At 36.7% G+C, this 26619-nt stretch overlaps 1 protein-coding gene across 3 annotated transcripts in view; it reads left to right on the forward strand.

Moving 5' to 3' along the window:
* Positions 1 to 26239, forward strand: part of TTC27 (tetratricopeptide repeat domain 27) — a 140075-nt gene extending 113836 nt beyond the window's left edge. For 2 of the 3 annotated variants that reach the window (XM_064509468.1, XM_026122989.2), the window contains 7 exons: positions 5363 to 5461; positions 7168 to 7220; positions 11234 to 11399; positions 17999 to 18196; positions 21939 to 22050; positions 22604 to 22704; positions 25995 to 26239. In XM_064509468.1, coding sequence (XP_064365538.1) covers positions 5363 to 5461; positions 7168 to 7220; positions 11234 to 11399; positions 17999 to 18196; positions 21939 to 22050; positions 22604 to 22704; positions 25995 to 26117 — 852 coding nt within the window. In that variant the 3' untranslated portion in view covers positions 26118 to 26239. The remainder of the gene's footprint in view (positions 1 to 5362; positions 5462 to 7167; positions 7221 to 11233; positions 11400 to 17998; positions 18197 to 21938; positions 22051 to 22603; positions 22705 to 25994) is intronic. The other variant, XM_026122990.2, reaches the window with a different exon arrangement.
* Positions 26240 to 26619: the final 380 nt, after the last annotated feature.

Below are 26619 nucleotides of genomic sequence, written 5' to 3' on the forward strand. Positions count from 1 at the left end.
AATTTGATTAATTTCCTTGTGGGTCTTGAAAATGTGCCTTAGTAGCCACTTCCTCTGTTATGCAGCATGGCTATTACCGTTGCCTGTGGTCTTGAGCTGCAATTTAAAATGAAGTAACAAAGGCCCTCGAAGGATTTACAGGTCAAAATAATTTGTTGGGTGGACATTTTCAAAGGTGCTTGCCAGTTAAATGTTTGACCTGCATTGAAAGATTATGCTTTTTCAGTGATTGAATTTTCTATAGCAAAAGGCAAGCTGTTAGTGCAGGTCATGGGCTAACAACCTTTTATATTAGCAAGATGCAAAATTAAGCAGCTAAATTCTGTGTCAGGTTCAGCTTCCACATGCTTTTTGAGTGGAGACATATACAAAATGAATTTCAGTCTTGAAGTGGCAAATGTGGAATTGTACTCATTATATAAAAACAGCTGTAAGATAAGTTTGCGTCTGGGCCAATATCATGCCTGATAGCGGTCAGGTGTTTTTGAGAGTGTAGGAACAAGACAAACTTAATCCAGTAGCCCCAAAGATTTGTGCTTCAAAGACTTCCTCATGCAGGGGTGACATCTTTGTGTTTAGTAGCCATGGATGCTTTTTTTGAGTTTGCATAGTCATCCTCTGAGCCTGTATAAATATGTAGCTTCTGTAGCTTTGACTGTCAGAATAACCGCAGGAGTTATTTCACAGCTTGTGAACTACAGGCTCCATTTGAAGGTCCTTACTTTTCTATGTTGGAAGAAATGGTAAAAATCAGCAGTGTACTGCTGCCCTTTGTTTCCTATCTTGTGATTATTTGCCCATGCAAGGACTTCCTGTCTTGTCCCATGGCGATGTAGCTTCTGTAAAAGCTTTTGGTGAGGCAGTTTTGTCAGACACCTTTTGGAATCCAATTAGACTCAAGCCTATTCTGCTTCTTTCAGAGAAGTGTAGCAGACTTCGTGAATTTGACTCTTGCCTGATAAAGTATATTGTACGTCCAGTAGTGCTCTTTAACAGAGTATCAACTAATTTGCCTGACAGGAACATCAGCCCTATTGGTTTGTAGCTCCCCATATATTTCCTGCATTCAGCTACTTTATATTCCTTAAAGTTTGTGATGACTCATTACGGTTCTTTTTGCTATATGTTCTATAGTCTTTCCTAGGGTAAACTAAGAAAGCCCTTTGCCGCATGACATATTGGGATAGGGGAGGCCCTTGAGTTGTGAGCCTCCACAAGCTCTGCTCCAGTGAACACACAAAATCTTTCCTGCGCTGGTGTTAAGTGTTCCTTTTTTATTCTGGTTATTTCTTGGTCCTATGGACTCCTTGCCGTGTTCTGGTTTGGCCATGTTTGGAAAAGGACATTGTGCCTTTAACAAGTGCATATCAAGGGGGGGTTTTCGTTGTCATCTGGTTTTTCTTTTTTTAACTCGATCACCATGTTTTTGCAGTTAACATGTTTTTGCAGTTAACCTGTCAGACTTGTTCTTTTCTAGTTTTCTCATTTGTCTACCACATCAGCTTTTTAAGTATGTCATCTTATTCCTAATAGTCTCCTTTATTTTGCTTTTTAACTGTTTTCACTCTTTAGAACCTTTATAAATGACAGTATGCCATTGTTCCAAGCCTTGAAATATCTCCTGTTTAAATAGATTTCACATCTTCTGCAGAACATTTACTCTTTTAGCTGTCCCTTTTAGTTTTTAACACAATTCCCCTTTTTTAAGTAGTTCTTAAAATTAACATCATCTTTACTAAATGGTTTGGCTTTGTTGTTGAAAGACTATTGAATCTAGCTATGTTACAACCAAGCATCTCTTGTATAGTAATATTTTGAACTTGATCCTTAAGTAATGGTCAGTATTGCCTTCTGACCATCTTCTTCATGTCTAAAATGTTTAATCTTGGAATTGCATCCAACATGACATTTACTAAACTATATGGAGTAATTAAAATCTCCATGTATTTATGGGTTTTCAGCTGTCACTGCCTTCTGATCACCCTCAGTATGTTACATTCACCATCTTAGCCTAGTGTTCAGTCATACACTGTTTTTTATTTAAGCTTGAAATTGTAATCCATAGCAGTTCTGTTGTTTGTTTATACAGTTATTTTTTATGTGATTTACTCTGAAGTTTTCTTTAACATATGGCAACGCTCTTCCATCAGCATGACCTAATCTGTTTCCTATATACTTTGCACATCGATATAACATCTCAGAAACTGTCAAGTTTCTGAAAATTACTCTTCTTTCATCACATAGCTCCATGTCTTAATTCCTACTCCAGAGACTTTTCATCTCACTCTCCTTGTGTGCTAAAAAATCCCTTTTGGACACCTTTCACAACCTTATCCATTATGTCTAATTCCCAAATTTCTTCCCTTCAGTCCAAGTCTTCATTCTCAGTTAGAGCTGGACACAATATTTTGTTTCAAACTATCAAGAAAAGAAAATTCTCTATTCTTTGCATTTTATGATTTTAGCTAGGCATCTGCTCGTACAGCTTTTCCCCACAGAAATAAAGAATTATTTACATTCTACTTGTGTTGTGTAACTTTTCCTTGAGAGGGGAATCAACAGATTTAAGCATTGATAAGCCAGTTTCTGAGATATGTAGCCACTCACTTTGCGTCAAAAAATGAAAATGGTAGGAGTTTCAGTCAATCAGATTCTGGAAGCGCAATCCCAGAAGTAAGACTGTGCTGTAATTGCATGTATTTGAAGAATAAGAATTGCAGTGATTCTTTCTCTCTCACCATTTGCAGAAGCCCAGTTTGTTTCAACTGTGCAGCCTGAGCTGCGCTCCCATCTGAGCAGTATTGTTGGAGCTAGCCTTAAATTTCATTCCTGAGTCCTCCCATCTCTTCCCCCACCTTCCCAACCTAGAGAACAGCAAAGGGGAGTTACTAGATAGCAGCTGTGTGGAAATGTGGGACTGTTAGAAAATGGATGGATAAAAGATTCCAAAAAATGCGACTTAATGTTTATTTCCCATTAATTCTGCCCTCTGAGATTTGGCAAATAAATTTTTTTCTCAAACACACTTTCTTCTTTGAGTTTAAGGATCATGAAGGTGGCAGACTAACAATGCTGAAAAGCAGATTTTCTTGTTTGCCCAGGCCAGATGTAATTGGCAGTTTCATCTTTGCCGATAAATACGCCTGTATGCGCTGAGGGTTGGCCATCCTACACACACACACAAATGAGAAAGGATACCTGTATTTCTAGCCTTGTGCATTTTTTTTTGCCTCGATAACATGAGACTGATCACCGTCAGGTCTGTTAACCTGGTGGACAATGTAGTACATGTATATGCTAGGATCTAAGCTAAGGCTGTCATTCAGTTTCTCCTAAATGGTCCCCCTAGTAATCCATTACGTATCTGTAATTGTGGCTAACTTTTTAAATGTTTAGCATAACTTTTCAGAATATAAAACTCAGCTGTTTAATTGGTTAGGCTGTAGGATTTATGGTTACAGTGATTCTTTTTAAAAGCATGATTTTAATGTCATCCAGAACAGATTTTTATGTCAGAAGCTCACAATTTAAGTGGTATGAATAACTTTTTAATCTCAGGGAAGGGGCAGTTCTGGCAACTGATAATACTTTCAGGATCAGCTATTGTTTATTTGATAGTTTATTACTTCAGAAGAGAGATTAAACTAAACTACTTTTCCTGTTGGATATACTTTGTAAGCATGGGATAATTCTTACAGTGAAGGTTTTCTGTAGAAGAAAATGAATTAATTCTTTTATTATCTTGATGTAAAATCATATTCAGTATTGTTCAGAGATGAAAAAGCAATCAAGAGAAAATGCATTCCCTTCCCTTTGCTCTTCGCCACCACTGATATAAACCCCCTAACTACTTAGTAAGTGCCAATTCCTATACAACTTTGAGTGCTGGAAGCATAATCCATTCCCTTCCCAGGCGTCAAAGCTGCAGTCTGTTCCCCACAACATCTAGGAAGCAGCTGTGTCTTTAAAAAAAAAAAAAAAAAAAAAAAGTTTCAACTCAATAAAACATGTTGGAAGAGAAAATCAATTGGATATTTTACAAATCAGTAACTGGATTAAGTTGGTGCTGAGAGACTGAGGAAAAAAAGGCTCATCTGGCGAAAACTGCATAAAGTGTCTGAGATGCCTGCTATAGAGTTCATAGTTACTCTGTAGACGGAAACAGCTTCTTGCATATGAGCCACTTGCTTGATCATCAACCCTGTAAAAGCCCTGATTTGCAAGTGGTTCTTAAGATAATATTTTTATGTTTAAATAGCCCTTAGAGTTTCCTGGGAAGAACTTGAGTTATCAGAATTCTTTGCTTCAAAACTAGTATCCAAAATGCAGGAAGATATAAAAATCAGATGTCTTGAAAAGTAGCAAGTTGTTGTTCAGTGTAAGTTAAAGCTAATACTGATTTTCCATCTTTCTCTTCACTACCTTCTTCCCTACCCCCCAAAAATTTCCCAAGAAAAACAACTTATTTTTCTTACCTAAGCATTTAGAATGGAGAAAGGGTTGAAGTTTTTGCAGTAGGTAGCAGTATTTGGAATGATTTTGTAGCAGATTATGAAATGTTCTGTTTGAATACGTTCTATCAGTGTATTTAGGATTTAATACTTGTCTGAATTATAGAGCTCTTCTAAAAGTTGATACCACTTAACTGGCAGCTCTTTGACAATAAACAGCATGACAAATCAGGAACGTGACATCAAAGAGCTATGAAAATTTGTATTTAATTTGCTACAACTTATGCTCATGTATGATATTTGTGAGAACAGATGAGAGGAATTTGGTCAGAGCAACTGAAGGTTGGCAGTGAAAGGTTTATTGAACTGGTAAAATTCTGTGTTTTAAGGCATTATTTGAGTACGCTTCTAAATATTACATTATAAGCTAAAGAAGATCAATATTCTAACAAGCTGAAGGAGCTATAATTTTGAATTGCTTATTTTCAGTCATCTGAAATGTTTGTTATAAAAGTGATTTGCCTGAAGTATGTTTTCTAACATGTACCATTTGACCTAATAGCAATACTACAGAGTGAATGTGGATTTTTCGCAAGTTAAAGCGAAATATGCTAACCTCTTAGTATCAGTCACTTTCTTTTCTAAATGAAGACATGCTGTTAAAAAGCACTTCACATATGATGAAGTGGTTCCCATATCATCACTTTTGTTTATCTGTTTTTATTAAATACTTTGAAGGTTTTCATACATTCTGTGTTCAAGATATTATTTATAACAATGCAGTACTGTTATTGTAGCTGAAAATCAGGTAGAATCAACAAGAGTAGTGCGGGTTTGAGCATCCAGGCAAAATGATTTATTTTGTGCTGAAGTATATATGTATATATGAAATCATTCTTCTTTCTCTCCAGCTAGGTGTATGGTTTTCCTTGGGCTGCGCATACATTGCTTTAGAAGGCTACGAAGGTGCTGCCAAAGCATTTCAGCGCTGTGTGACATTGGAACCAGATGTATGTACATTTCAGCAAGAGATTGAGATGACTTATCTAAAAGCAACAAGGATGTTTTCATTATAAACAAACAAAGCAATACTAAAAAAATTGTTTAAACCTTAGTCCTCTGAATAAATTAAACTTTTGCATAAAGGATATGTTTTCCTCATAAGGCATCATAAAAATACTTGCCCAATACTTAACTTTGTCCCAGTATGTGTGTGTGAATGTTAAAATATGTTTGAGCATTCAAGTTGTTTATGCTTGCATACATTGCTACAAAAGAGAAAAGGGAAGGAGCAGACCATCTGTAGAGCTAAAGATACAGGTAAAACACCAAGCTAAAGTGCTTAGTCCTCTAAGTAAGCAATAAAATTCTGAAAAAGAGGCAAGTAAGTTATGTATGCAGGTAAATTTGTGACTAGTGTAATTCATGAGCGCAGGCAAAGTGGAGTTTATTACCCAGTTTTTCAGGATGTATGAGGGAAGTGTGTGTACCACGTTGCAGTTTGAGTATGACTGCAGAAATTGCAGAAATGACAACTGGATTACCTCTTGGGAATGTACTAGCTATACTTTTTTCTCAAAAGGCCTGCCTGCCACTGTGTTGCTGACTTACAGTTGATGTCACCTACTTGACAGAAACTGTTTTTCATTCTTTTTTCTTGGGGAAATAACAAGAGAGCAAACAAGGTGACAAAGTATTCTATTTTTTTTATTACTGAAAAGAAAGAACTTATTTGGAAGAAAAACAGATATGCCTGTACTTAACTGGAATTTTTGCCTTGTTTTACACATTGACGTGATCTGTTTCAACACAGTAGATCAGTCCCAAGTGGATATGGAAATCGTGTTCACTTACCTGTCTGGGGCTCATACTTGCCTGTATTTATACAAACAAGTCAACTGACTTCTCAGTAGGTTAAGTAGCATTTGTTACGTGAGTACAGGGTGCTGAGCTGCCTCTTAGCTATGGAGGTGAAACCTGTCCCTGTGCAACAATCTGCAGCAATGCCCTGACTCTTTTCATGGCTTCAGCCTCAAAAAGGTTTCCCAGCATGATTTAAATGCTCCATAAGCCTGAGAGTAGTCTTCAGCACCAGAGAGTATTTCACTGAAATACTCTGGTTCTGTTCTTTAAATTTATACTAGTTGCCACATTGCTGACTTCAGTGGTATGGCTTCAAATTTACAGCAGTGTAAGGCACTCTAATCCCTTTCAGCTAAAACAGTTGATAAACACAGCTGGAACTGACACTGTTGGTTTTGCCTGAAATGCGTTAGGACATTCAGGTTTTTTTTTTTTTCCTCTCTACTAAGAAAGCTGTGTGGGTAAGTAACTTCCAGCTGGTGAGAAGTGATGAGCTGCTGGAACCACTGACATCTCCAGCCATCCCAGCTAGATCCAGAAGAGGATGCCTGCTTACAGTTTAAACTGAAGGCAAGAGCTAGCATAGCATATTCCAAAGAGAAGACAGTTAAAGGAACTGTTTGTATTTCTGATTGTTGCTATAATCAGTAATATTTATTCATATTTTAATTAATTATTTTCTGTTTTATACAATATTTTGACTACATTGTAATAAATTTACTAATGTGTGTTAGTATCTGTGTGATTAGCAAAATTGATATAATAATTCATAGTAGTTTCATTTGCATATTTTTCAAATAAGTGTAATATGAGTAAATAATTTGGGGTGGTGTTTCTCCTTTTGTCATTACAGAATGCTGAGGCCTGGAACAATTTATCAACTGCATATATCAGATTAAAACAGAAGTAAGTACTCAAAAGAATTAGAAGATACAGTTTCCAAAATAAATAATTTGGATTTCCTTTTTCTGACATTGAGTTTTTTGTTCTCATAATGTGGTTAGTTTATTTAGCCTAATTCTCATCCCTTCAGTTCTCTCTCCCAGCTTGGATTATCTGATGATACTTGTTTCATTTTTTCAAGAAGCTTCATTTTTTTCATAAGCTTTATAAAAGTAGCAATTACTAAGCCTAATTACTAATTACTTTCTTCTTGTTACAGGTTTTAATAACATAGTACATATAGCCAGTGCAAAACATTCATATTGAAGTTGTAAACTAATTTGACTATGAAGTTAAAAAGATGTGTCCATTTTAAACAAAATATGTATTTAGACCTGTCTCGATTCATACTGCATTAATCTCAGGAGATTTGAGGGAAAAACAGGCAGCTTATTTTTCATATCATGAAAGCAGATGGAGATCTACACACATAACAGCTTGCTTGCTCTTTTCCCTGCAAATTAGCCATTAATATAAGAAGCTTTGACCTGAGTGGACTGCCCTTCCTATTTTTATGTCTCAATTCAATGTAGTAAAAGCTCCTTGGAAGAATACTTGAAAGAATATTTCAGAAGAATTTTCACGTTATAACCTGTCCCCAAAGAATGAAATAATAGAATAAAATATATTTTTTAAAACTTTATTGATACAAAAAATTAGACTGTTTGTTTGAAAATCTGACATCAGTTTATGTGGTTATGCATTCAAGAGGCAGACTAAAAAGAAGACAGAGAATAGGAAGCTTATGTGAAAGGATAAACCAAAAAAACACACCAAGGAAACAGGTGGCAACTAATACTATAAATAAAATCAAGAGATGCTTAGATATGTTAATGGGAGGCGGAGAAAAGAAACAAATGAAGGTTAGAATGACTACTTAAACTAAAAAGACTAGTAGAAATAAAGAGCTTGTTTTACCTTTCCAGCAGTTCCTTGTGTCTTCAGCAGTGTCTTGAAGAGAATGCACGATTTAGTTATCAAATAATACTATGTCTCATTTATTAATTTCTCTGCAGCATTTTTAAAGTAAGGTGATTATACATTTATTCAGAAATCTCTCTCCTCATTTAAAGTTTCTTCCTCTTATCTTAGATTGCTTGTGACAGATTCCTATTTCTTTTGCAAAAAGTTCAAAAGGATGTATTAAATGCTTAGTGGACTGGCTTATACTTGGTTCATGGAAGTATCTTTAATCAAAATCACTTTTTCGCCTATCCATCTACTATAGAGCCAAGAAACTACTGAGTGATTAGTTTCACTTTATCGATTTAATTTTATTACTGTGAATCCACTCCTGTGATTTAACATGATTAATGCATACAAAACTTGTAACCTATTTGATATCTTATCAAAAATAGTAGGGAGAGGCAGTTTTTTGAGGTTTTCTCCATGTGAATTACTTGGGATAGGAATATGTGTACAGGAGATCTTAAGTCAGTGTTGTATGCTGATAGCTGAGTGTGGCCTGCCTTTGCTGTAGAATAGCTACTTCAAACTAATTATTTGTGTAGTTGCTTATATATAAAGACTGTGTGATTTAGTTTGACCCACTTTGAAAACAATGGATATCTGTTGCATTATGAGTCTAAATCCCACCTTATGCAATGAACACACCTTCAGTATAATTTATTTTGGGGGCGGAGGAGTGGTGAGAGGGAAAATTTTTATTTTGCATGCCTGCTAGCAAAACAAAAAGAAGGAAAAATAGAAAAAGGGAAAATAAGATGATAAAGTTAACTGTTTTCTTGTAGTCCCTCATCAAAATCAAGCTTTACTCCTGCCAGGCTTTGAAATCAGACCCACCTGCAAGCGGTACATATGGGTGAGACTTAGTGCAGTCTCATACAGCAGACAAATATAAAATACATAAATCTTTGAAAAGTGTGTACAAACAACTTGCTGACACCCAAATGAAAGGGCTTTTGTTGCTTTGGGAGTTAGTTTGTTTCTTAACAGTCCACAAGTTACGTGTATTCTAAAGTTCCTCAAGAAAAATTCATTGTGATAAAACCAGACTCTACTGTTTAGTTTACTCGAAGAATTCCTCCAGATGTTAGGAGGTCTTTGCAATCTAGGTGATCTCCTATTGCTCAGAACAAATTGAGACTGTCCCCTCTGTGTTTTTGGGTGGAAGATCCTGACCAAGGCAGGATGACACACTGGTACTGCCTAGGGTGTCTTGTTTGGATATTCATTGGTTTAACTGCTACCCTGGTTAAGGGTACTCCATCGTTAAGTGATTTGCTACTTTATTAGCATAGCAACAGCAATGATTTGAGAAATAGGTTTTACATCCTATCCCATTGGTATCTTGTTTTCTTTTCCTGGTTCTGTCTGATCAGCATATACCCGCCTTGTACAGGCTAATCCTGAAGATGCTGAAGAGCAGTTTTATAAGCAGTTGCTCCAGGTGATTAAAGTGTGTCCATCGGCCAAAGTGTCATAAAGCCTGTTAGAGAACTGTGGTGGATCCCAGCTGCCCTTGTAGCAAAATCTACAGAGGAAGAAGCAGGCCTCTGTTCTTTTCTAATATAGCAAGTCAAAATCTGGGGCTAAAATCCCTTACTGACACAGTTAACAGTGGAGGAGACCCAACTGTAATTTGGTATGTTCACTCAGCAGCAGCATACGTGAGAATGTATATGAGAGGGAGAGAAAAGGGGAGTGAACGTGGGAAAATCCGCCTGTGGAGTATTCTGCCTTAGCTATTCCAAATGACCTGTTTTCTTTCAATAGTTTTATTCTCTCACTCAGCTCTATTCAGGTGCTTAGTACTCTTTTTATACTCTGGGCTTAGATTGACAGTTGTTTATGTTTTTTTCCTGACCCAGCCATTTCCAAGCTTTTAATGGACTGATCCAATAGTTAGATATTCCCTTTTCCTGACTGAGATGTTTGTACTCTTGCACTTCTTTTACTGAAGCTCAACCAGCTATTTCTTTGAGCTGTCTTTCTTTAGAGATAGCACTTTTAAGGTCTTATACACAAGCAGCGAGCTGCAAATTTTAGTAAAGCATCTTTATATGATATTTCTTAAGAGGAGATTTCTTATTATACGTCTCCCAGAAAGATTTTTACCAGCCTGGGAAAACTCCGTTTCAGATTTTCATTTTAATAAATTTATTCCTTTGTGTTTTTTCCTAAGCTTCATGAATCTCCAGCTGAGAGTAAGCTTCAAGCTCTTAAAGTCTTAAGAACCATATCATTCTGTATTTCTAGCAGAGCTTTTAGCTTTTGGCAGCAAGTTTAAAGCTTTGGACAGCTGACAACTATAATGTACCAACTTAGATTTAAGATTGCATTAAGATCTCTTGCTCCTTCTGCCTCCTCTCTGGCAGCATTGGTTGCATGTCGTGCAGAAGGTCATACCTCTGTAAACTGGATGTCAGCTGCTTTCAGGTCATACATGTCATTTGGCCAAACTGTCTTATGCTCCTTACTGCAGAACATCATTACTTTTCTCCTTGGGATAGGGCATGGGAAACAGTTGCCTGCTGTGGATCCACGTGGACATATAAGGAAGATGGTTACTGACTTTATAGCAACTTTAGAGATTCTGTCTGCCTTTATTCCACAATATGCTCTCCTGGCACTGTGTGATGGTTCACTGGGCAGCAGCATTGGTAAAGGATCCTAACAGTGTTTGGGACCAGTAAAGCTCCAGAAAATACCAATACAGATGGCACAAATGTGATCAACTTATTATATTATTTTGCCAAAATATAGTTAGGAGAGCTAATACAGAGATTACCTGGAAGCAGCCGTAACACAGTATACTGATTAGTAAACCAGTAGAAAGTAATTGCCAAGAGAGAAGAAAGTATCAGTATTGTAAATTATGAACCATAATTTTAAATTGCACTGTCTTCTAAACAGATTTTTGAAATAGGCAGCTTTTTAGCTGATACAATACCAACTGATTTAAATATATTTGTATAGAATCTTCATTTTCATTCTTCTTTTTTGTTATTATTTAGAAACAAAGCATTTCGAACCCTTCAAGAAGCTCTCAAGTGCAACTACGAGCACTGGCAAATTTGGGAGAACTACCTTCTCACCAGTACAGATATTGGAGAGTTTTCAGAAGCAATTAAAGCTTATCACCGGCTCATGGACTTGAAAGAAAAGTACAAGGATACACAGGTGGGGAAGTTTTCATTTCAGGTTATTTTATAGGTTCATTAAATTTTCTTATGTTATCCCTAATGATAGTACACATACCAATGAAAGCTATGTAGGCAAGCCATTTAACTTTTTGAGATTTGAACTATGAGACTAAATATTTTAAATGGATAAAAAACCAAAAGCTTTCATCCAGATTGCCTCATACTTTGTGGAAGGACAAATACGAACCTTGTTGTTTTAAGGTCTATTCTTAAATAAAACACAGTGCGTAACCCCATCTTTCCACATTGTTCCTGCATATCTCAGTATCAGAAATAATAAATTATTTTGTGTCTTACAGCTCTGATGAAGGTAAGCCCTTCCTGTATGTCTGAAAATTCCACAAATGAGTCTTTGAAAGTGAGTTATGTTTCATGGGCTGAAAGCATTAAAGTGAGAACATTATTCTAAATAATCTGGAATAAAGAAGAATAAAGGAGATATTTTGCTGATCTTCTACTGTAGTTAAGCTCAGTTAACTTCTGTGTTTGTAAATGTAGCTGTGGATAAAATCCAGAGAACCTACTTCAACAGCTTCAACTGAGATGTTACCTTACCTAAAATTAGGTCCTGATCCAGTCAGGCTAATTCAAAGAGACTTGTTGGTTCTGTGCATTCAGTGGAAATAGCTGGATGAATCTGAAAGGCAAGCCAAAGAATCCCTTATGCAGAGCAGTGACACATCTCCAAAAGCCTTTGCAAAATTCGTGGATGTGGTTGAGCTGCTTATGAGCTCTTAAGGAGCTTGTCTGTGGTACCATGGTAAGAGCACCCATCTGCAGCTGGTCATTGATTCAAGGAGTATAAGGGGGTTTTTTTGGGGGGGGGGGGGGGTTGTTTGTTTTTTGTTTTTTTCTTTTAATTTTTTATGTCATAAAATTATTAAGAGTAGCTTTTCTAGATCTTGGGAGATTGAGTTAAGTGATAAGGAAATTGAACAGATAGAATTACTTATGGTTGTGAAAACATCTCGTTTGTTCTTGGATTTTTTTTAAACATTTTTCACATTACTTTTAATAACAAATTGTACATGAGTACACTACTAACAGCTACTATAAAGTCCTCTGTGAACAGGATAGCATTCTGTGTGAATAAAATCTTTCAGTGTTGATATGGCTCAACATTAAAAGGCCTACCTTAAATTCGCTTTGCACTAAGTGTCTGTGGAAAAGAATCCTCTGTGGTAGTCTCTATGGTAAAGATTAGCATGTTTGGCACCTATAGGATTGTTGTACCAGAGGACCTGTGTGTGTTTGTGGCACCTCTTGTAGTTCATTGGCTTTTCTTTATATTTTTCTCAATTTCTAATTTAAACAATATTTTTAGAGATAGTCCACTGTTACTCATAGTATTACTTTAATCAGATTGGTAGCTGAATAGAATTTACTCCATTTATGTGTCATTTTACATATTTTGAGATAATATATACTGATTTTAAAGTGTGCTTTGTCAAATTTTGCGTAAGGTAGTTGATTAAAAAATTTGGGGATATTATTTCAGCTAAATTTCTATTTTTGTTGAATAATTCTCTTTCTGTCTTGTTCCTATATAGCTTTTAAGAGTACATTATCAATTTTACACAGAAGTATGGATATGTTATGTATTTTAAATTTTTTAATTGTATCTCAACTTTAACTTCGTTTTCTGTTATGTAAAGTGCTTCCTGGGTTTCATCGTAACTTCTAATACCATTTGCTCAATAGAACAATTTTTCTAGCTGGCTAAGAGCCAACCTCAGAGCCTGATTAAAGAATTTCAAAAAGACTTTAATCAATAGTCTTACAAAGAAGAGAAGAATACTCCCCTAGGAAGACAAAAGGCATATAAAACTAAAAGCTGCTGCTGAGGTTCTTTACAAAGCTTACTATTAATTTCTGAGCTTTTCCTATTTGCCAGTTGACCTGTTTTAAATGGAGATACTCTGTGACTCTCTTGTGCAATTATAATTTAACTAACTATGATCATGGGTAAGCAGAAACATACATCTCTCTGTCCATGCAACAGTGTATGATCTTCCTTCAGGTTATATTTAGTAGCTGTAGTCATCATAGGTTTTAGTTTATGTACTACCAAGCTTGATGACACAGTGGCAAGAGAGACTGCAGGAATTTAAAAATCCAGAAGAATGAATATGCATAGCACTGGAAGAAACTGGCTGAATCGTTGGTTCCAGTTCTTTGTGAAAACAGAAAATTAGCCTAGGACCTTCACATACCAATCACTTCTAGCATAATAATTATTACAAGATTCCCCTTGGGAGACCAAATGCATCAAATAACAGTGTGCAATTGATTGTGGTTTGCAATGTCCCTGGTTTATGTAATTACATGAGATTTTTATTTCAATGTACTATCCAGTCATGTTTTTAGATCATCATTAAGGTATTCATATCTTCATCTGTGATTTCTGTTAGGTCATTGCTGTCTTTTTTTGTTCCAGACTTTAGAGTACAGAATGCAGTTTTGGGAAACTTTGCTTCAGAGCTATTCTAGTTATTTGATGATGTCATCCTTGTGGCAAAAGTTCTGAGATCAAGATATCATGAGGCTGAATATATGTATATACAGATTCTGCAGACAGAATTTGAAATGGGAAATATTTCTGTTATTTTCATATATAAAATAAATAGCTGTGCATTTAAATCACGTGACTAGATTTAAATTTCATTAAGTGATCCATGCAATTATATGCTCCTTCACTTTAGTGTTGTTATTAAATGGCTATGTTTTTAAAAGTTCACCATCTTACCTTTTCGTATAAGAAAGCTTTTTTTCCTGCGCAGGTGCTAAGTCCTCAGAGTATTATTATAAGAATGTTTACACGTTCAACATCAAAACTTCAGTATGTTAACGTGAGAGCAGTATTTAGAGACAATCTTGATGTTGTTACTCAGATTGTAACGTTATTATAGACAGAAGAAAGACATTGGCTCTTTTTCCTGTCTGTCCTGACTCTTAGGTGGTTGGAACAAAATGAAAACATTTTGGAAAGTAATTGGCTAACTTTGTAAATAAGCTGTGATAGAATAAAAATTACAACCAAGGAAGTACTTTCAAAAATCCCAATTTCCTATAGGTCCCTTTAAATATTATAAGGATGCTTTCTCAACTTCCTTCATTACAAGTTCTTAAATTTTTTCCAATTTCCATATTCCTTTTTATTGTCATAAACTTACTGAGATATATACCTTGAAAACCTTTAATACAGATGTTATGCAATAAAGGGTGAATTATTAGTCTGAGGCTATAAATATATCTAAGAGATTTCTGCAACTGCTAATCACACAGCTTTGCACCACATGCATGCTTTTGGAGGCAAGCAATCTTTTTTACCTCTAATGTTACTGCTCTGAGACTAACAAAGGTTATTTTGTGGGTGGAAAAGGTGTTTTGCTACATTGCTTTCAGAAGCCAGATCTTTATCCTGTACTGTCAATGAATATGCATTCAAAAGCATGGACAAATGTTTCCTCTCTGCAATTCTGTATTCTCTAAAACCTAACATAAAGGCTTTCTGTTACCCTTTCCATCGTGTATTATCCTCATTTCAGTGGTTCATATTGCCACGCTGTTTGTAATAAAAGGTTGCAAGGTGCTCCAGAGTGATTTTGAGGATAAGAGAGTAGGACCTTCAGGAGGCCTCTTTCTTGTAAGTACCTCACTACTGCCAGTTGTCTTCATAATAAACTTTAATTTGGGAAGGGTATAGGGAGATCTCATAGATTGCACATTTGACATTTCAGACCTGGTATCTGAGGATTCTTTTCTTACATGAGCGCTCTTAAGTTTGATTAGCTTTAGTGGAGCTGTTAAAAACGTTTTGGCCAAGTGCATTTTTGAATTAAATGAGCTGTTTGGAGAACAGCAACTGTGGAATGAGATTAACTGAGAGCAATCATGACATTTAAAAGTGGTTCAGTTTGTTTCTGTCCAAGGTTTTGCAGCTTGGTGGGTTTTGTTTAGATTTTAGTAAACACATGTTATTCTCAAAAGCAGAGGAGGAGGAAGAATGCAGATGGCGTAACGTGTTAAACACACAGATTCCCTTCACAGTGGTCATATGGGGCACAGTTCATTAGAAGAGGCATGAAGAAAAAAACTATAGTTTGCATGGGATACTGGGCAACAGAGCATTGATTTCATGTATTGGTTTAGTATATATGGCAATTTAACATCTCTCAAAGAAAGGAATCAAAGCTTTACACTTAAAGCAATGCTGCAATCATGGAAAGCTCAGTTAGACTGTTCGTACCTTTTGATGATTAGTACAATTCACGTGCAATTCTAAATGGCGTTATTTAACAATTGGGCACAGCCAAGTAGCGTTAATGTTTCATTAGTGTTTAACGGACCATTTAATCTAGGCTTTCACACTGGTTTTATTTTAACTGCTCTAATGCTAATGCTTTAGATGATAAATTAGGAAAAAAAGGAGCTAGATTATGATGAAAGTGTAGGCAAAGCCTGAACTTTATGGGAATAAAGGTTATTTTTCAGTAGCTAAATTCTACTGACTGAGGAAACTTTTCATGTGCAGATAAAATATCAGCTATAAAACTCCTAAGAGCTACAGGTGATATTCACCTGAACTAACTCTTAGGACTTTGAGATGTAATTGAGAACTGAGAAATTGAGAGAAACTGATTGAGAAGTCACACATACATATGTGGAATCCCCAAGACCACTTTTAGTTCCTTTTCAGAATATAACGTATTTTAATGTGTCTTCATTCACCTATTTTATAATGTTTAGAATGATGCCATAGTAATGGAAATACCAATACTTGCTGGTGTTTTTGTAGCAAATAATTATAGAATAACTTTTTTATTTCCTAATGCTGCATTTTAATCCCTTAATTTACAAAATATGCGGTACAAATTTCCAAATTTGTGGACTAGTAATAGTTGATCACGTTTTCCATCATCTTGAGTGAAAAGCTGAGCCTTTTAATAGAAAGGAAAGGAAAAAAACAGCCTGCTTTGTCAAATTCTTTTATAAAAGATATACTCTAAGTTTGGGGGGAGGGGGGCTTAGCTAGGATTTGAATGTTTCTGCTACTATGGTTTCATATGAATTCTGAAAAGAAACTAGGAGCAAGTAATTTTTTTGTTTTTATTCTTCTGTTAGTTACATAGATTGACTTCATAACATCATCAGCCATTCTGATTTAGTTGTTATTAGCTATTAGTTGGTCAGGTCACCTCGCAGCTAGTTATTTTGTAGAAGAAAAGTTGTATCAGGAGCATGATGTATCACAAAAACTAAACTTTATATGTTTTTATTTTAAGTGTACTATGCTGTGGTACTGTGATAACTTTTGCATTATTTTCTGCCACCAAGCTGTATCTTGGCTTGTGAGGATGCACCTGTGTCCTACTTTTATTAGAATAGTGATGGTTTGGGGGTATTCACAAATCATCTTTGAAGTCATTTTTTATTACTGTCTTGGTATTAATACTGCTATTAATGTGATTTCATTGAAAATATTAATATCACATGGACAAAAATGTTGAAGTTGAATGTTAAGGTTGCCAAACCACAGTCTCACAAGTTATGAAGTACCAGCATGAAGGCTGCTTATGCATCTTTTATTTGCCTATCTTGAATGCTTGCTGTACAAGGATACCATTTTGTTTTATCATCAGTCTCCCTTTCTCATGCACTACACAGGGCAGGCAGTTCTCACTTAATAAGCCACAGCCAATACAGATTTTATTCTAATTTGTCATATGTTCCCATGTCTTAATCCATCTACATTTGCTACTTCTTATTTTACTGATAAGGAACAATGAAACTGTCTTCCAAATCTGAGTGTCCAGTTTGAAGTCTTGAAGACATGAAGATTTGCGGTGGTGTTGGTTTTGGGGGTTGTCTTGTTTTGTTTTTTTTCTGGGGCACTTGGCATTATGTAGCATTTCATATGTGCAAAGCACAACTCCTGTTGAGTTCACCAGCAGCTTCAAATGCTCAGCATTTCTGCGGGTCAGATCCCGCATTCTCAAGCCAGTGGCTCAGAAAATAAGTCCATTGAATGAGTACTTGTGAAAAGTTTGATTTAAGTGACTTGACTAGTCATTCATCACGACTGCATTAAACACAGAATTTTTTCAGAGTAGTATTTAGTTGCCTCCCAGTTTCCCATCTCGTGCACTACACATCTTTCAATTTCTGCAGTTAATGAAATAGAGGTCCTGCAAACAACGGTGTCTTCCATTGCCTAAATGTAATCAAGTTCCAGCTGTATACTGACTTTTTTTTTATGAGCAGATTATAAGGTGAAAATATCATTGCGACACAATTGCCACAATTTCCTATTATCTTTCTGCAGTCTGTTTCACACTAGCCTGCCAGCTTGTATCTTCACCAACCATAGAATCCTTTGGATGAGGTTTAAATGAGTTGAATTATTTCCGCAATAATGTATTTCTCTGTAAACTCTGTATTAGTCATATGGTACTACATTTGTATTTTACTGAACCATTCATAGAGGGCAAATATTACAGATATCAAGATGCTCATTTTACTTACTGATGTTGATTTCGAGTTGAAATAAAAACTCTTTCCTGCTGCTTTTGCAAGGTGCTGGCTATTCTGGTCAGGGCAGTAGTGGATGGAATGGCCGATCGGGCTGGAGAAGTGGCGAGCGGATTGAAGGGGAAGTTGCAAGAGCTCTTGGGCAGAGTGACTGCACGAGTGACAAATGATGGGGAGATCTGGAGACTTTATGCCCAACTCTATGGAAATGGACAGAATGATAGTGGTGAAGATGTTGAAAAGGTAAATATGTTGTGAAGTTTAAGTTTTTATGGATACAAGCTTATGGTAGAAGCCTTCTGTTGTCTAATGAAGTAAGTACTGTAGTAAGACATGCATGCTTCTCTTCCAGACATGTTTTGCTTTAGTGTTTGTATATGCTTGACTTCTGCTTCCACAGCAGCAATGATCATTGCCTTGGATTCCTATTCAGAAAGTTTTCTTGGAAACAATCTAATGGCTATGGGAGGGTTTGTTGTTTATTTAATAGCAATTTTTTATTCTGGTGAAAACATGTAGTACTTCTTGGAAAACAAGTGGCTTCCTGGATCGTAATGGCACACTCCAGTGGCATCATAAGCTACCTAAATTCTTCTTTGGAACCACTGAGAGGAATTGCATATTATGATAGTCAATATCTGAGTTAGACTTCCCAGAGTAAGCGTGCCTTGTCCTTATTTAGGTTAAAATGGAATTACCATTGTCATTTAATTCTTAATCTGTTTTAAGTGTTAGTTCCTGTTTACCTGTCTCTGTTTTAGCTACGTTAACTTCCCTCTCTGGTTCCTATCACTTCTCAGGTAATTGAAATGATTGCATTTCTAAAATAAACACTCTATGCTGAGAGAGTTTAGTTGTATGCTGGAGCTTGCTTTGCGTTTGGTGTTAAATTTCCAAAATTCAGATAGCCTTGCACGCTCCAAAAATACTTATGGGTTATCAGATCTTCGCTGAAGCTGAAAATACACAAGGTCAGCATTTGGTATGCATTTCCTAATGGGAGGTATGCCTTTGATCAGGGCAGAAATGTCACTCAGGAGGACTGCTTGTCACTTGCTATCAGGCATATTATGAAGATGGTTGGGCCTACAAACTGTATGCCTGTGGGGTTAAACTTGTAGCTATTTGGCCCTTCCTCATTGTCCTCCTCTTCATGCTCTGTGAAATGCCTCATTTAGCCCTTGCCAGCCTCCATTATGCCTCCGGTTCATCCTTCCTTTCTTTCCTATTTTTCTTTACAGCTGAACAATGAAAAGGATTTGACCTATTTAGAATTCAGAAATACAGACATTGCAATATCCTGTAATATATCCTCAAATTCTTACTCAGACATGCAAAGTAGCAGAGGCCCTGTCTATACTATAAATGTAATCATTTCAGAATCTGGTTACATCACAGTGTTTTTCACTAACCCAGTTAAAAACGTGGTTTCAATTTGCAGAGTAGACAGGATTTCAACTGCGTTTCCTAATCAGACTGGTTATGGAACACTGTTATGGTCTAGCCTGCTCTGCAAAATAGAACGATGTTTATAAATGACTTACGAGATGCTTGTGTGTGTATCTTAGTATCCTGTTGCTACCACAGTGATAGATCATGAAAGAGCAAAATTGTCTACAGCCACAGCATAAATGAATTTACTCTATCAAAATTAGTTTTCAGTGCATAGAATTGTGGCTTCACTGCCACAAGCTTTATCTTGTGGCAGACATATATATAATTATCTGTAGAAAAATTTGAGCTGTATGGCTGCAGTTTTCAACCCACATTTACTGTGCGAAAGGCAAATTCTGAAAGGGTAATATTTACTATTTTGTGGCGTGGTGGAACAAAGAGATGGGGAAAGATCTACCATATGTCCATCCTTACAAATGCAGGGTTTGACTTTTGTTACATAATGTAATACCTTATTTAGTGCAGATTTGATTATATTTAGCCAGTGTTGTTTCTAGCACTTCATTTGAAAGAACAACCTTGTATGCCTGGCAGTTGTAAAGGGGATTTTCTTCGCCTTTCTGCTCTTTGGTCCTATCTGATGCCATGAATTACTGGGGCCTCTATGGCTACAGTTCACCACAGTTCCTCGTAAATTGAATCAAAGTCAAATAAGGGGCTACCAGTTAGTGTGAATCTGTTGAAACCCTGGAGAAAGAAGCACCTATAGCTGCCTTCCCCCCTCCGCCCTTTAGCCTAGCATATACTAACTCTTACAGCCTCATGTATCCGGCTCGCCACCTCGTTGAGTACTTCATTCTTTCCTATGTTGAACCCAGTCCACCGCTTTCCCACTTAGGAATCTTTCCAACCTACAAGTTTCCTACTGATCCGTACCCTGGCAACAGTCTTTGAAACCTTTCTGTTCCTTAAACTTTCCCCAGCTCATAACTGTTTCCTTCCAGGATAGATCCAGGTTCCTGAAGTGCAAACAAACAACCTACAAGGCTTTGAAATCTTTCCTCCTCCACCTGACATCTGTCAGCAAAACCCTCTAATTTGCTGCTCTGACTCAGACGCATGCAGATTAAAATCAGACTGCTGTAAAAACTGTCATTCCTTCTCTTGGAAGCTCTTACCCTGGCTGCCCAGAGCTACTGCCAGTTATAACCTAAGTTATTATGAAAAAAAATTATTTGGTCTGGTTGGACTTAATACACCTAACTGTGATTTACAGTGGTTCAGCAGCATGAGCAGTTCAGTCACCCGCGCGATAGTGATTGGCACTCCAGTATGAGGGAGAAGAAGGTGCTTCTGGAGGGATGACCTCCAGATTTAATCAGTCTTTCTTCATGAATCAGAGGTCTTTGTGGTGCTTATGTACATGTACTGCACCGAAAGCTTTTTCTTTTCTTCCCTTCTATAATACTTGCACTCTTTGAAAAGATAATTGAAGAGCTGTCATTGAACCAAGTCATGTAATTTTTCACATATATTTATGTTTAATATTTCTGGTTCTGTAGAAAGAAAAAAAAATAGAAAGGAATAGTTAGTTTCTGCATCTTAAATTTCTTTCTCCTATGGAGTTTTGTGCTTTGGTTTAGTTAGCTGCACTTTTATGAAATAAGTTTATGGATTTTATGACATAACTTTTTAGATTTATATGCACATCCTGTATATTTATCCCTTTGGGCTAGTTCTGTGTCCTAGCTTGTATTTATAACCTCCTTAAAAATCTAATATAATAGTTAATTTATTTCATGTACTGTTTATTTCCTCTTCTGGCTAGTGGAGTACTAATTCCACTACTGCCTCACTAGATTTTTTTTTTATTCTTTCTTTCAGTCTAGGATTTTCATTGTTTTCTTTCCGTTCTTCTGTTTTCTTAAGAAGTTACAGTAGAGATGTGAGTTAACAGATTTTTTTTTCCTTAACGTCCTTATACCAGAGTAAAACAAATGCTTTCCTTACCTTCCATGCTCTTTCCTGCTTCTTGTTATGATTTTTTTCTTAGCAGAACCCTCCTTCCATATTGTTTACATTTATCTTGTCTATTTTTCCTGCTCCACACTGAGAATCAGTGCAGTATGACAACTAATAGCTCTGTCTGTGAAATGCATTATTGGCTAAAATAGATTTGTATAGCGAGAAAGCTTTGATGTATTCAGTTATACATTTGTTAGGTACAAAATTACTGTTCAAAGTGTGAGTACAAGCATTTTTCCTTTTTCATGTGCATTTAATTATGATGACCTGGCAAACATGGGTCACATCCATCAGTCTAGACAGAATTTTCAAAAATAAAAATTGCCTTTAGACACATGTTACTTTTTATGCCTGTCATACTTGAGTTGCAATACTGGTAAAGAACATCTGCGTTGCAGCTGGTGCCTACACTTGCAGAGAAGGAAGCTGCTCCAACTCCCAGAAAAGCTAGCATAGCAAAGATCCATTCATTTTTTTGACAGAGCGTTAATTTCATAGCTACTTAAAGCCAAACTAGGCTTCTAGTTTGTTTACACACATACTGATTATATTTTCCTCCTTGCAGTCACTGCAATATCTCACTAAGGCACATAAATGTGAAATTCAATCAAGCAATTGGGAGAAAGATGTTTCATCTTTTAAGGAAGTGGTGAAAGGAGCCATAGAGATTGCACATGGTATGTTCTGCCTGAAAATAACTTATATTATTCATAAAAAGTGTGGAGAGTATTTAATAAGCTTAGTAAAAAAAATAATAATAATCTTATGTCTTATCCATTATATTTATTCCCACTACTGGGAGTCCACTAGCATAAAGCACAGCCCTGACAGTGGATATGAGAATATACTTACAGTGGGGCAGAACTTGTGTTCTGTAAGTCAGCAAACATTGTGAATGGTAAGCGTATGATTGATTCCGTGTTCACCAAGGCATTTAATGGTCCAGGAATTTTTTAGTTAAAAAAAAAAAAAAATGGGTAGGAGGTCAACAGAACTTAGACTCAGGACGAGTAATGACTCTGGAAGAAGGATATTTTTAGCTTGGTTTTTAGAGTGGTCTTCTTAAAATTACCTAGGATTCTTTTCATGAATTTCTTTTTGGAATATTACATTTAAAAGTTATGTATGGAAGGTATCCAGAGTTCTATTTAAATGTTGTTTAAAAGATTATCGTGACAGAGGTAATGCTTTTCTGTTTTGGTCTCCTTTTCTTCTGTGTTTGGATTCTAGTGTCTATAAAGTGCAGCAAAAACAAGTCTAATCATCAGGAAGCTTTGCAGATACTTTCTTCAGCTCGGCTCAACTTACGCGGCTTGTCATCCAAAGCAAAGGTAGGAATGTTTGAGAGAAATATCTTTATTCTGTTGCCAGAACCTATTTTTTTTGGTTTAAGTCATTTATAGATCAAATAATATTAACCTGTCCTGTTGCATCATCAGGGAGATGTTCATCTCTACACCATTAAGGATTCCAGTTTTAAGGAGACTTATTTTCCTTCTTCTTCCAAGGCTTTGACTGAATTAAAACTACTACCCTAAGATTTCAATGCTAGCTCTTAGACTAAGTGAGAATTTTACTTAGTGTAAGGCAAACAGACTCAAATGTTTAGAAGAAATCAGTCATTTCAGAGATCTTTTCCTTGTGTGAGTAATCACGAGGGGAGCAGGGGTAGTCTGAAAAGGAATGGATGTAAACCTGCAGAAAGGACAAAGTCTGTTAGGACTACTTTGCATCACTTTAAATTGTTTTATAAATGGAGTTATTTATTAAAACAGGGAGCTCCTTTTTGGTAAGGTTTTCACAGATAGCCTACCAATTCAGATATCAATTCTTTGGAAATTTTCATGGAATTATATGTTTGGTTTTCAGATTTCTAGTTTGCATATCCATGCAAAGCAAGGCACCCAAACAGCCCAAGGCTGTTCCTGCAACAGTATTATCCTAATTTTATCCTCCACCTTACAACATGAGACACAGCCATTGTTTAACTGAGAACTGATCTGGAATACATTTTTGTTCAAAATACACTTAATGTCTTTAAGAAGTATTCTTCCTGTGCTGTGTGTGAGGTTTAGTAAATGTGAATTACAGAGCATAAGTTTTATGACATGTGTGCTTGTGTTACAAAGTGTTGATCCATCATCAGTGTGCTAAACTTGGCTCACTCTCTTTAAGTCCTATAATTTTTAGGATAAAGGCCTAGGAAAGTTGTTTAAGCAGACACAAGCTGGATTACAACTAACTGTACTTGTTAGATACTGACATACATAACTCTTAGGAATGCTGGGAAAAAATCACAACTTGTGTGTTCTGTTGTGATTCACGAAATGGTTTTAAAAATGTCTGTAGACTGAGTAAGACAGTAGAGAAGGTAAGACTACTTGGCATAAATATTATAAACACAAGTACAGGTGGTTTAAATTATGCTAGATAGTGCAGTCACTGAAATACTAAGAATAAGCAAGTCTAGCAAAATGCCTTCTTAAATCCAGAAGGCATTAGTTAAATGAACTTATTTTTGGCAGATAATGGTATCTCTAAGTTTTATGGCATTTCTGAGAAAAGTGACATGTTAGAGATAAAGCTATTGGAGTGACCTAATTATTTTTTTCATACATTCCAATACGCTATCTTATTTTTAATTTTGAATCGTATCGAATTTCCAGAATGTGTGCCTTTGGTTTAAAAGCATCAGTCATGTCCTGTAAGATTCTATGCACAAACAGTTTAGGACTATTTATGACTGTTCAAACTTGACTCCTGTGCTGCCTAATGAGTTCATATTAGTGGGGGATTTTTTCTTTTTTCTTTTAACAAAAGGAAAAGCACTTAAAAAAAGCTGCTAAAAGCAGACTCAGTAGTTAAGATTTCAGAAGGAATAAGGGAACAGTGAAAGTAACTTTCAAAAGATAAAATTCCAAAACTTCCTGATCAGGACATGCAATAAGAATAAATCAGTAGTTTTTGTACAAATGAAACAATGTTGCTCCTCAGGCTTTACTGGGATCTCTGTCTGTGGCTCCCAATTCTTGGGTCATGAATGCAGCCAGACACTGCCTAGGACTGCATGTAGAAAATGTATTGTTAATGGGCATTATGTTATGCTTAGAGCCTTCTGGGCAGTTATGTACTCTGGCAAGTAGCATAGTGAGCTCTCTTCTGCTCCTTAACCCCATGCGTCATTCAGATCTGTCAGGTGGGCTGTCTGAACAGGAAAAAGGTCCTGAAGCTGCGTCATAAATGCATGAAATGTCCAAGTGAAATGAAATGCCCAAAGAATGATGGTGCATGAAACTTGCCCAGTCAGCATCTAGTTGAAAAGATCTCTTTAACTGTGTGGAAAAAAAAAATAATAATGAGCAAGTAATTATATCATCTTGATTTATTTAGCTGTCTTAGCCAGGAAGAACCAAACTTTTCTGTCACATTCGCAGTGAGAGTTTGTTGGGCTTAGAGTCAGAAAGGACTTCGTACTTGTTGAAGGAACATGTTCCTATTTTTGTGAAAGATGTTCCTTTGCTCAGTGACCACCCTGTGGTGAAACACACAGAAGACCTTTTTTAAGGCCTTTTAGGTACATTTTTGTTTATATACGTATCTGTATTGTGCCATTATGTTTTGATGATATAATGAAGACAGATGTACTCCAGAGCAATTTTTTTCTTCTGGGTTAGTTTTCATCTCTAAACATAGGCTTTTCGTTTGTGGTCAGATGAAGTATGAATTGCTCTCTGTTTAGATAATAAAGGGGAAACATATGTCTGGATCCCCCCCCATTTATGTGGAGTGGTACCTGGCACAGCCTTGCTATTACCTGAGTCGAAAGACAAACTTTGGCCTTCCAAAAGCAATGTGTTCTGGTGCAGCATGACCAAAGTAACAATTTGGTAGCAAAGCTTCGGTCAGACCTTGTGCATCTCAAGACTTTAGACAAGTTATTTACCCTTCCTCTCCCTTAGTTTCCCTGTTAATGTGTTAAGATAACGATTGCTCATGAGTTAGCTCTTTTGTGGTTTTGTTGTCTTTAAGTACAAACTATTTTTATCTCTCTGTAGTGTTTAGTTTTCTTGTATATGAGTTAATTACACACAGATGCATTTCTCCACCCACACACATCTTGACATCAAAAGTTAAAACATGTTTCTTTGAGGTTTTAGAGAAAATGACGTGATATAATACGACACTGGTAATCCATAGCCATTAAAACTCAGAACTACTACTTAATTAGCAGGTGGGTTTGCAAACTGCAGTGACAGTCAGTGAGTTGCTGTTCTAGTCTGAGTTTCATGGTAAAGTCCTTAGCTTTTGACAGGAGTGGAAGTGGGAGCAGGTAGTCTGGTTAGAGTAGAAACCCAGCTTCCATGGGATTGTTCAGCCTTTTTTGGCAGAAGAATATCAGGTACGTGGCACAGGCAGATGGCCATTCATAAGTGCATCTGTTTACTGACCACAAAATGGTTTTTTTAAGGAGAGAGATACTATCATGATGCCAAAAATAACATGAAAGATGCTGATACAAAAGCTATGGTAGTGGTGATGAGGTTCTTGAATTCTGTCTCTACATTGAAACATAGGAACTGTAAGTATTGTTTAAAATAATGTGTTTGTTTTTGTTATGCAGCAGCTTTTTGTAGATGTAACAAGTAGTGAGGTTTCCAGTGAGATAGCTGATGAAGTGACAACTATGGACAACTTGATTGCTGAACTTCAGGAACTGAGCAACCAGCTGAGAAATCAGTGCTGAAATACAGACCTGACTTCATGGGAGGAAGACCGTAATGGCGTGTTTCATTTGCTGCAGGTTTGCTGATGAAATGGGAACAATTCCAGCACAGCAACACTCTCAATAAACATTTTTCTGTACAATGCTGTACTCGTGGTCAGCTTTCTTCAGGATTTAGTCTGCTTTTCAGATTCTTATCTACTCTTGCCGTCTTAAAATTGTGCGTCTGCTTCCTCGGGCCCAGATTTTCTGGAATAAAGCTAGTTGCATTTATAAAGCGGTCACTGAGGATTAGTTCTGCCTGAGCGTGTTACATGGGCGGCGCCAGGCGTTGCAAAGAGGGGAGCAGGAGGAGCCCCAGGGCTGGAGGAGGGGAGGAAGCATGGGGGGAGGCCAGTGCTATGCCCTGTTTGGGGCCCCAGCCAATCACAGCGTGCACCCTCCCTGGCCGGCCAGTCACATGCTTACCAGCGAGCAGCATGGCCAATCAGAGGGCGCATCTCTCTGCTGCTGGCCAATCAGA

Source organism: Dromaius novaehollandiae, chromosome 3, assembly GCF_036370855.1.
Source record: "Dromaius novaehollandiae isolate bDroNov1 chromosome 3, bDroNov1.hap1, whole genome shotgun sequence".
Taxonomy (NCBI): Eukaryota; Metazoa; Chordata; class Aves; order Casuariiformes; family Dromaiidae; genus Dromaius; species Dromaius novaehollandiae.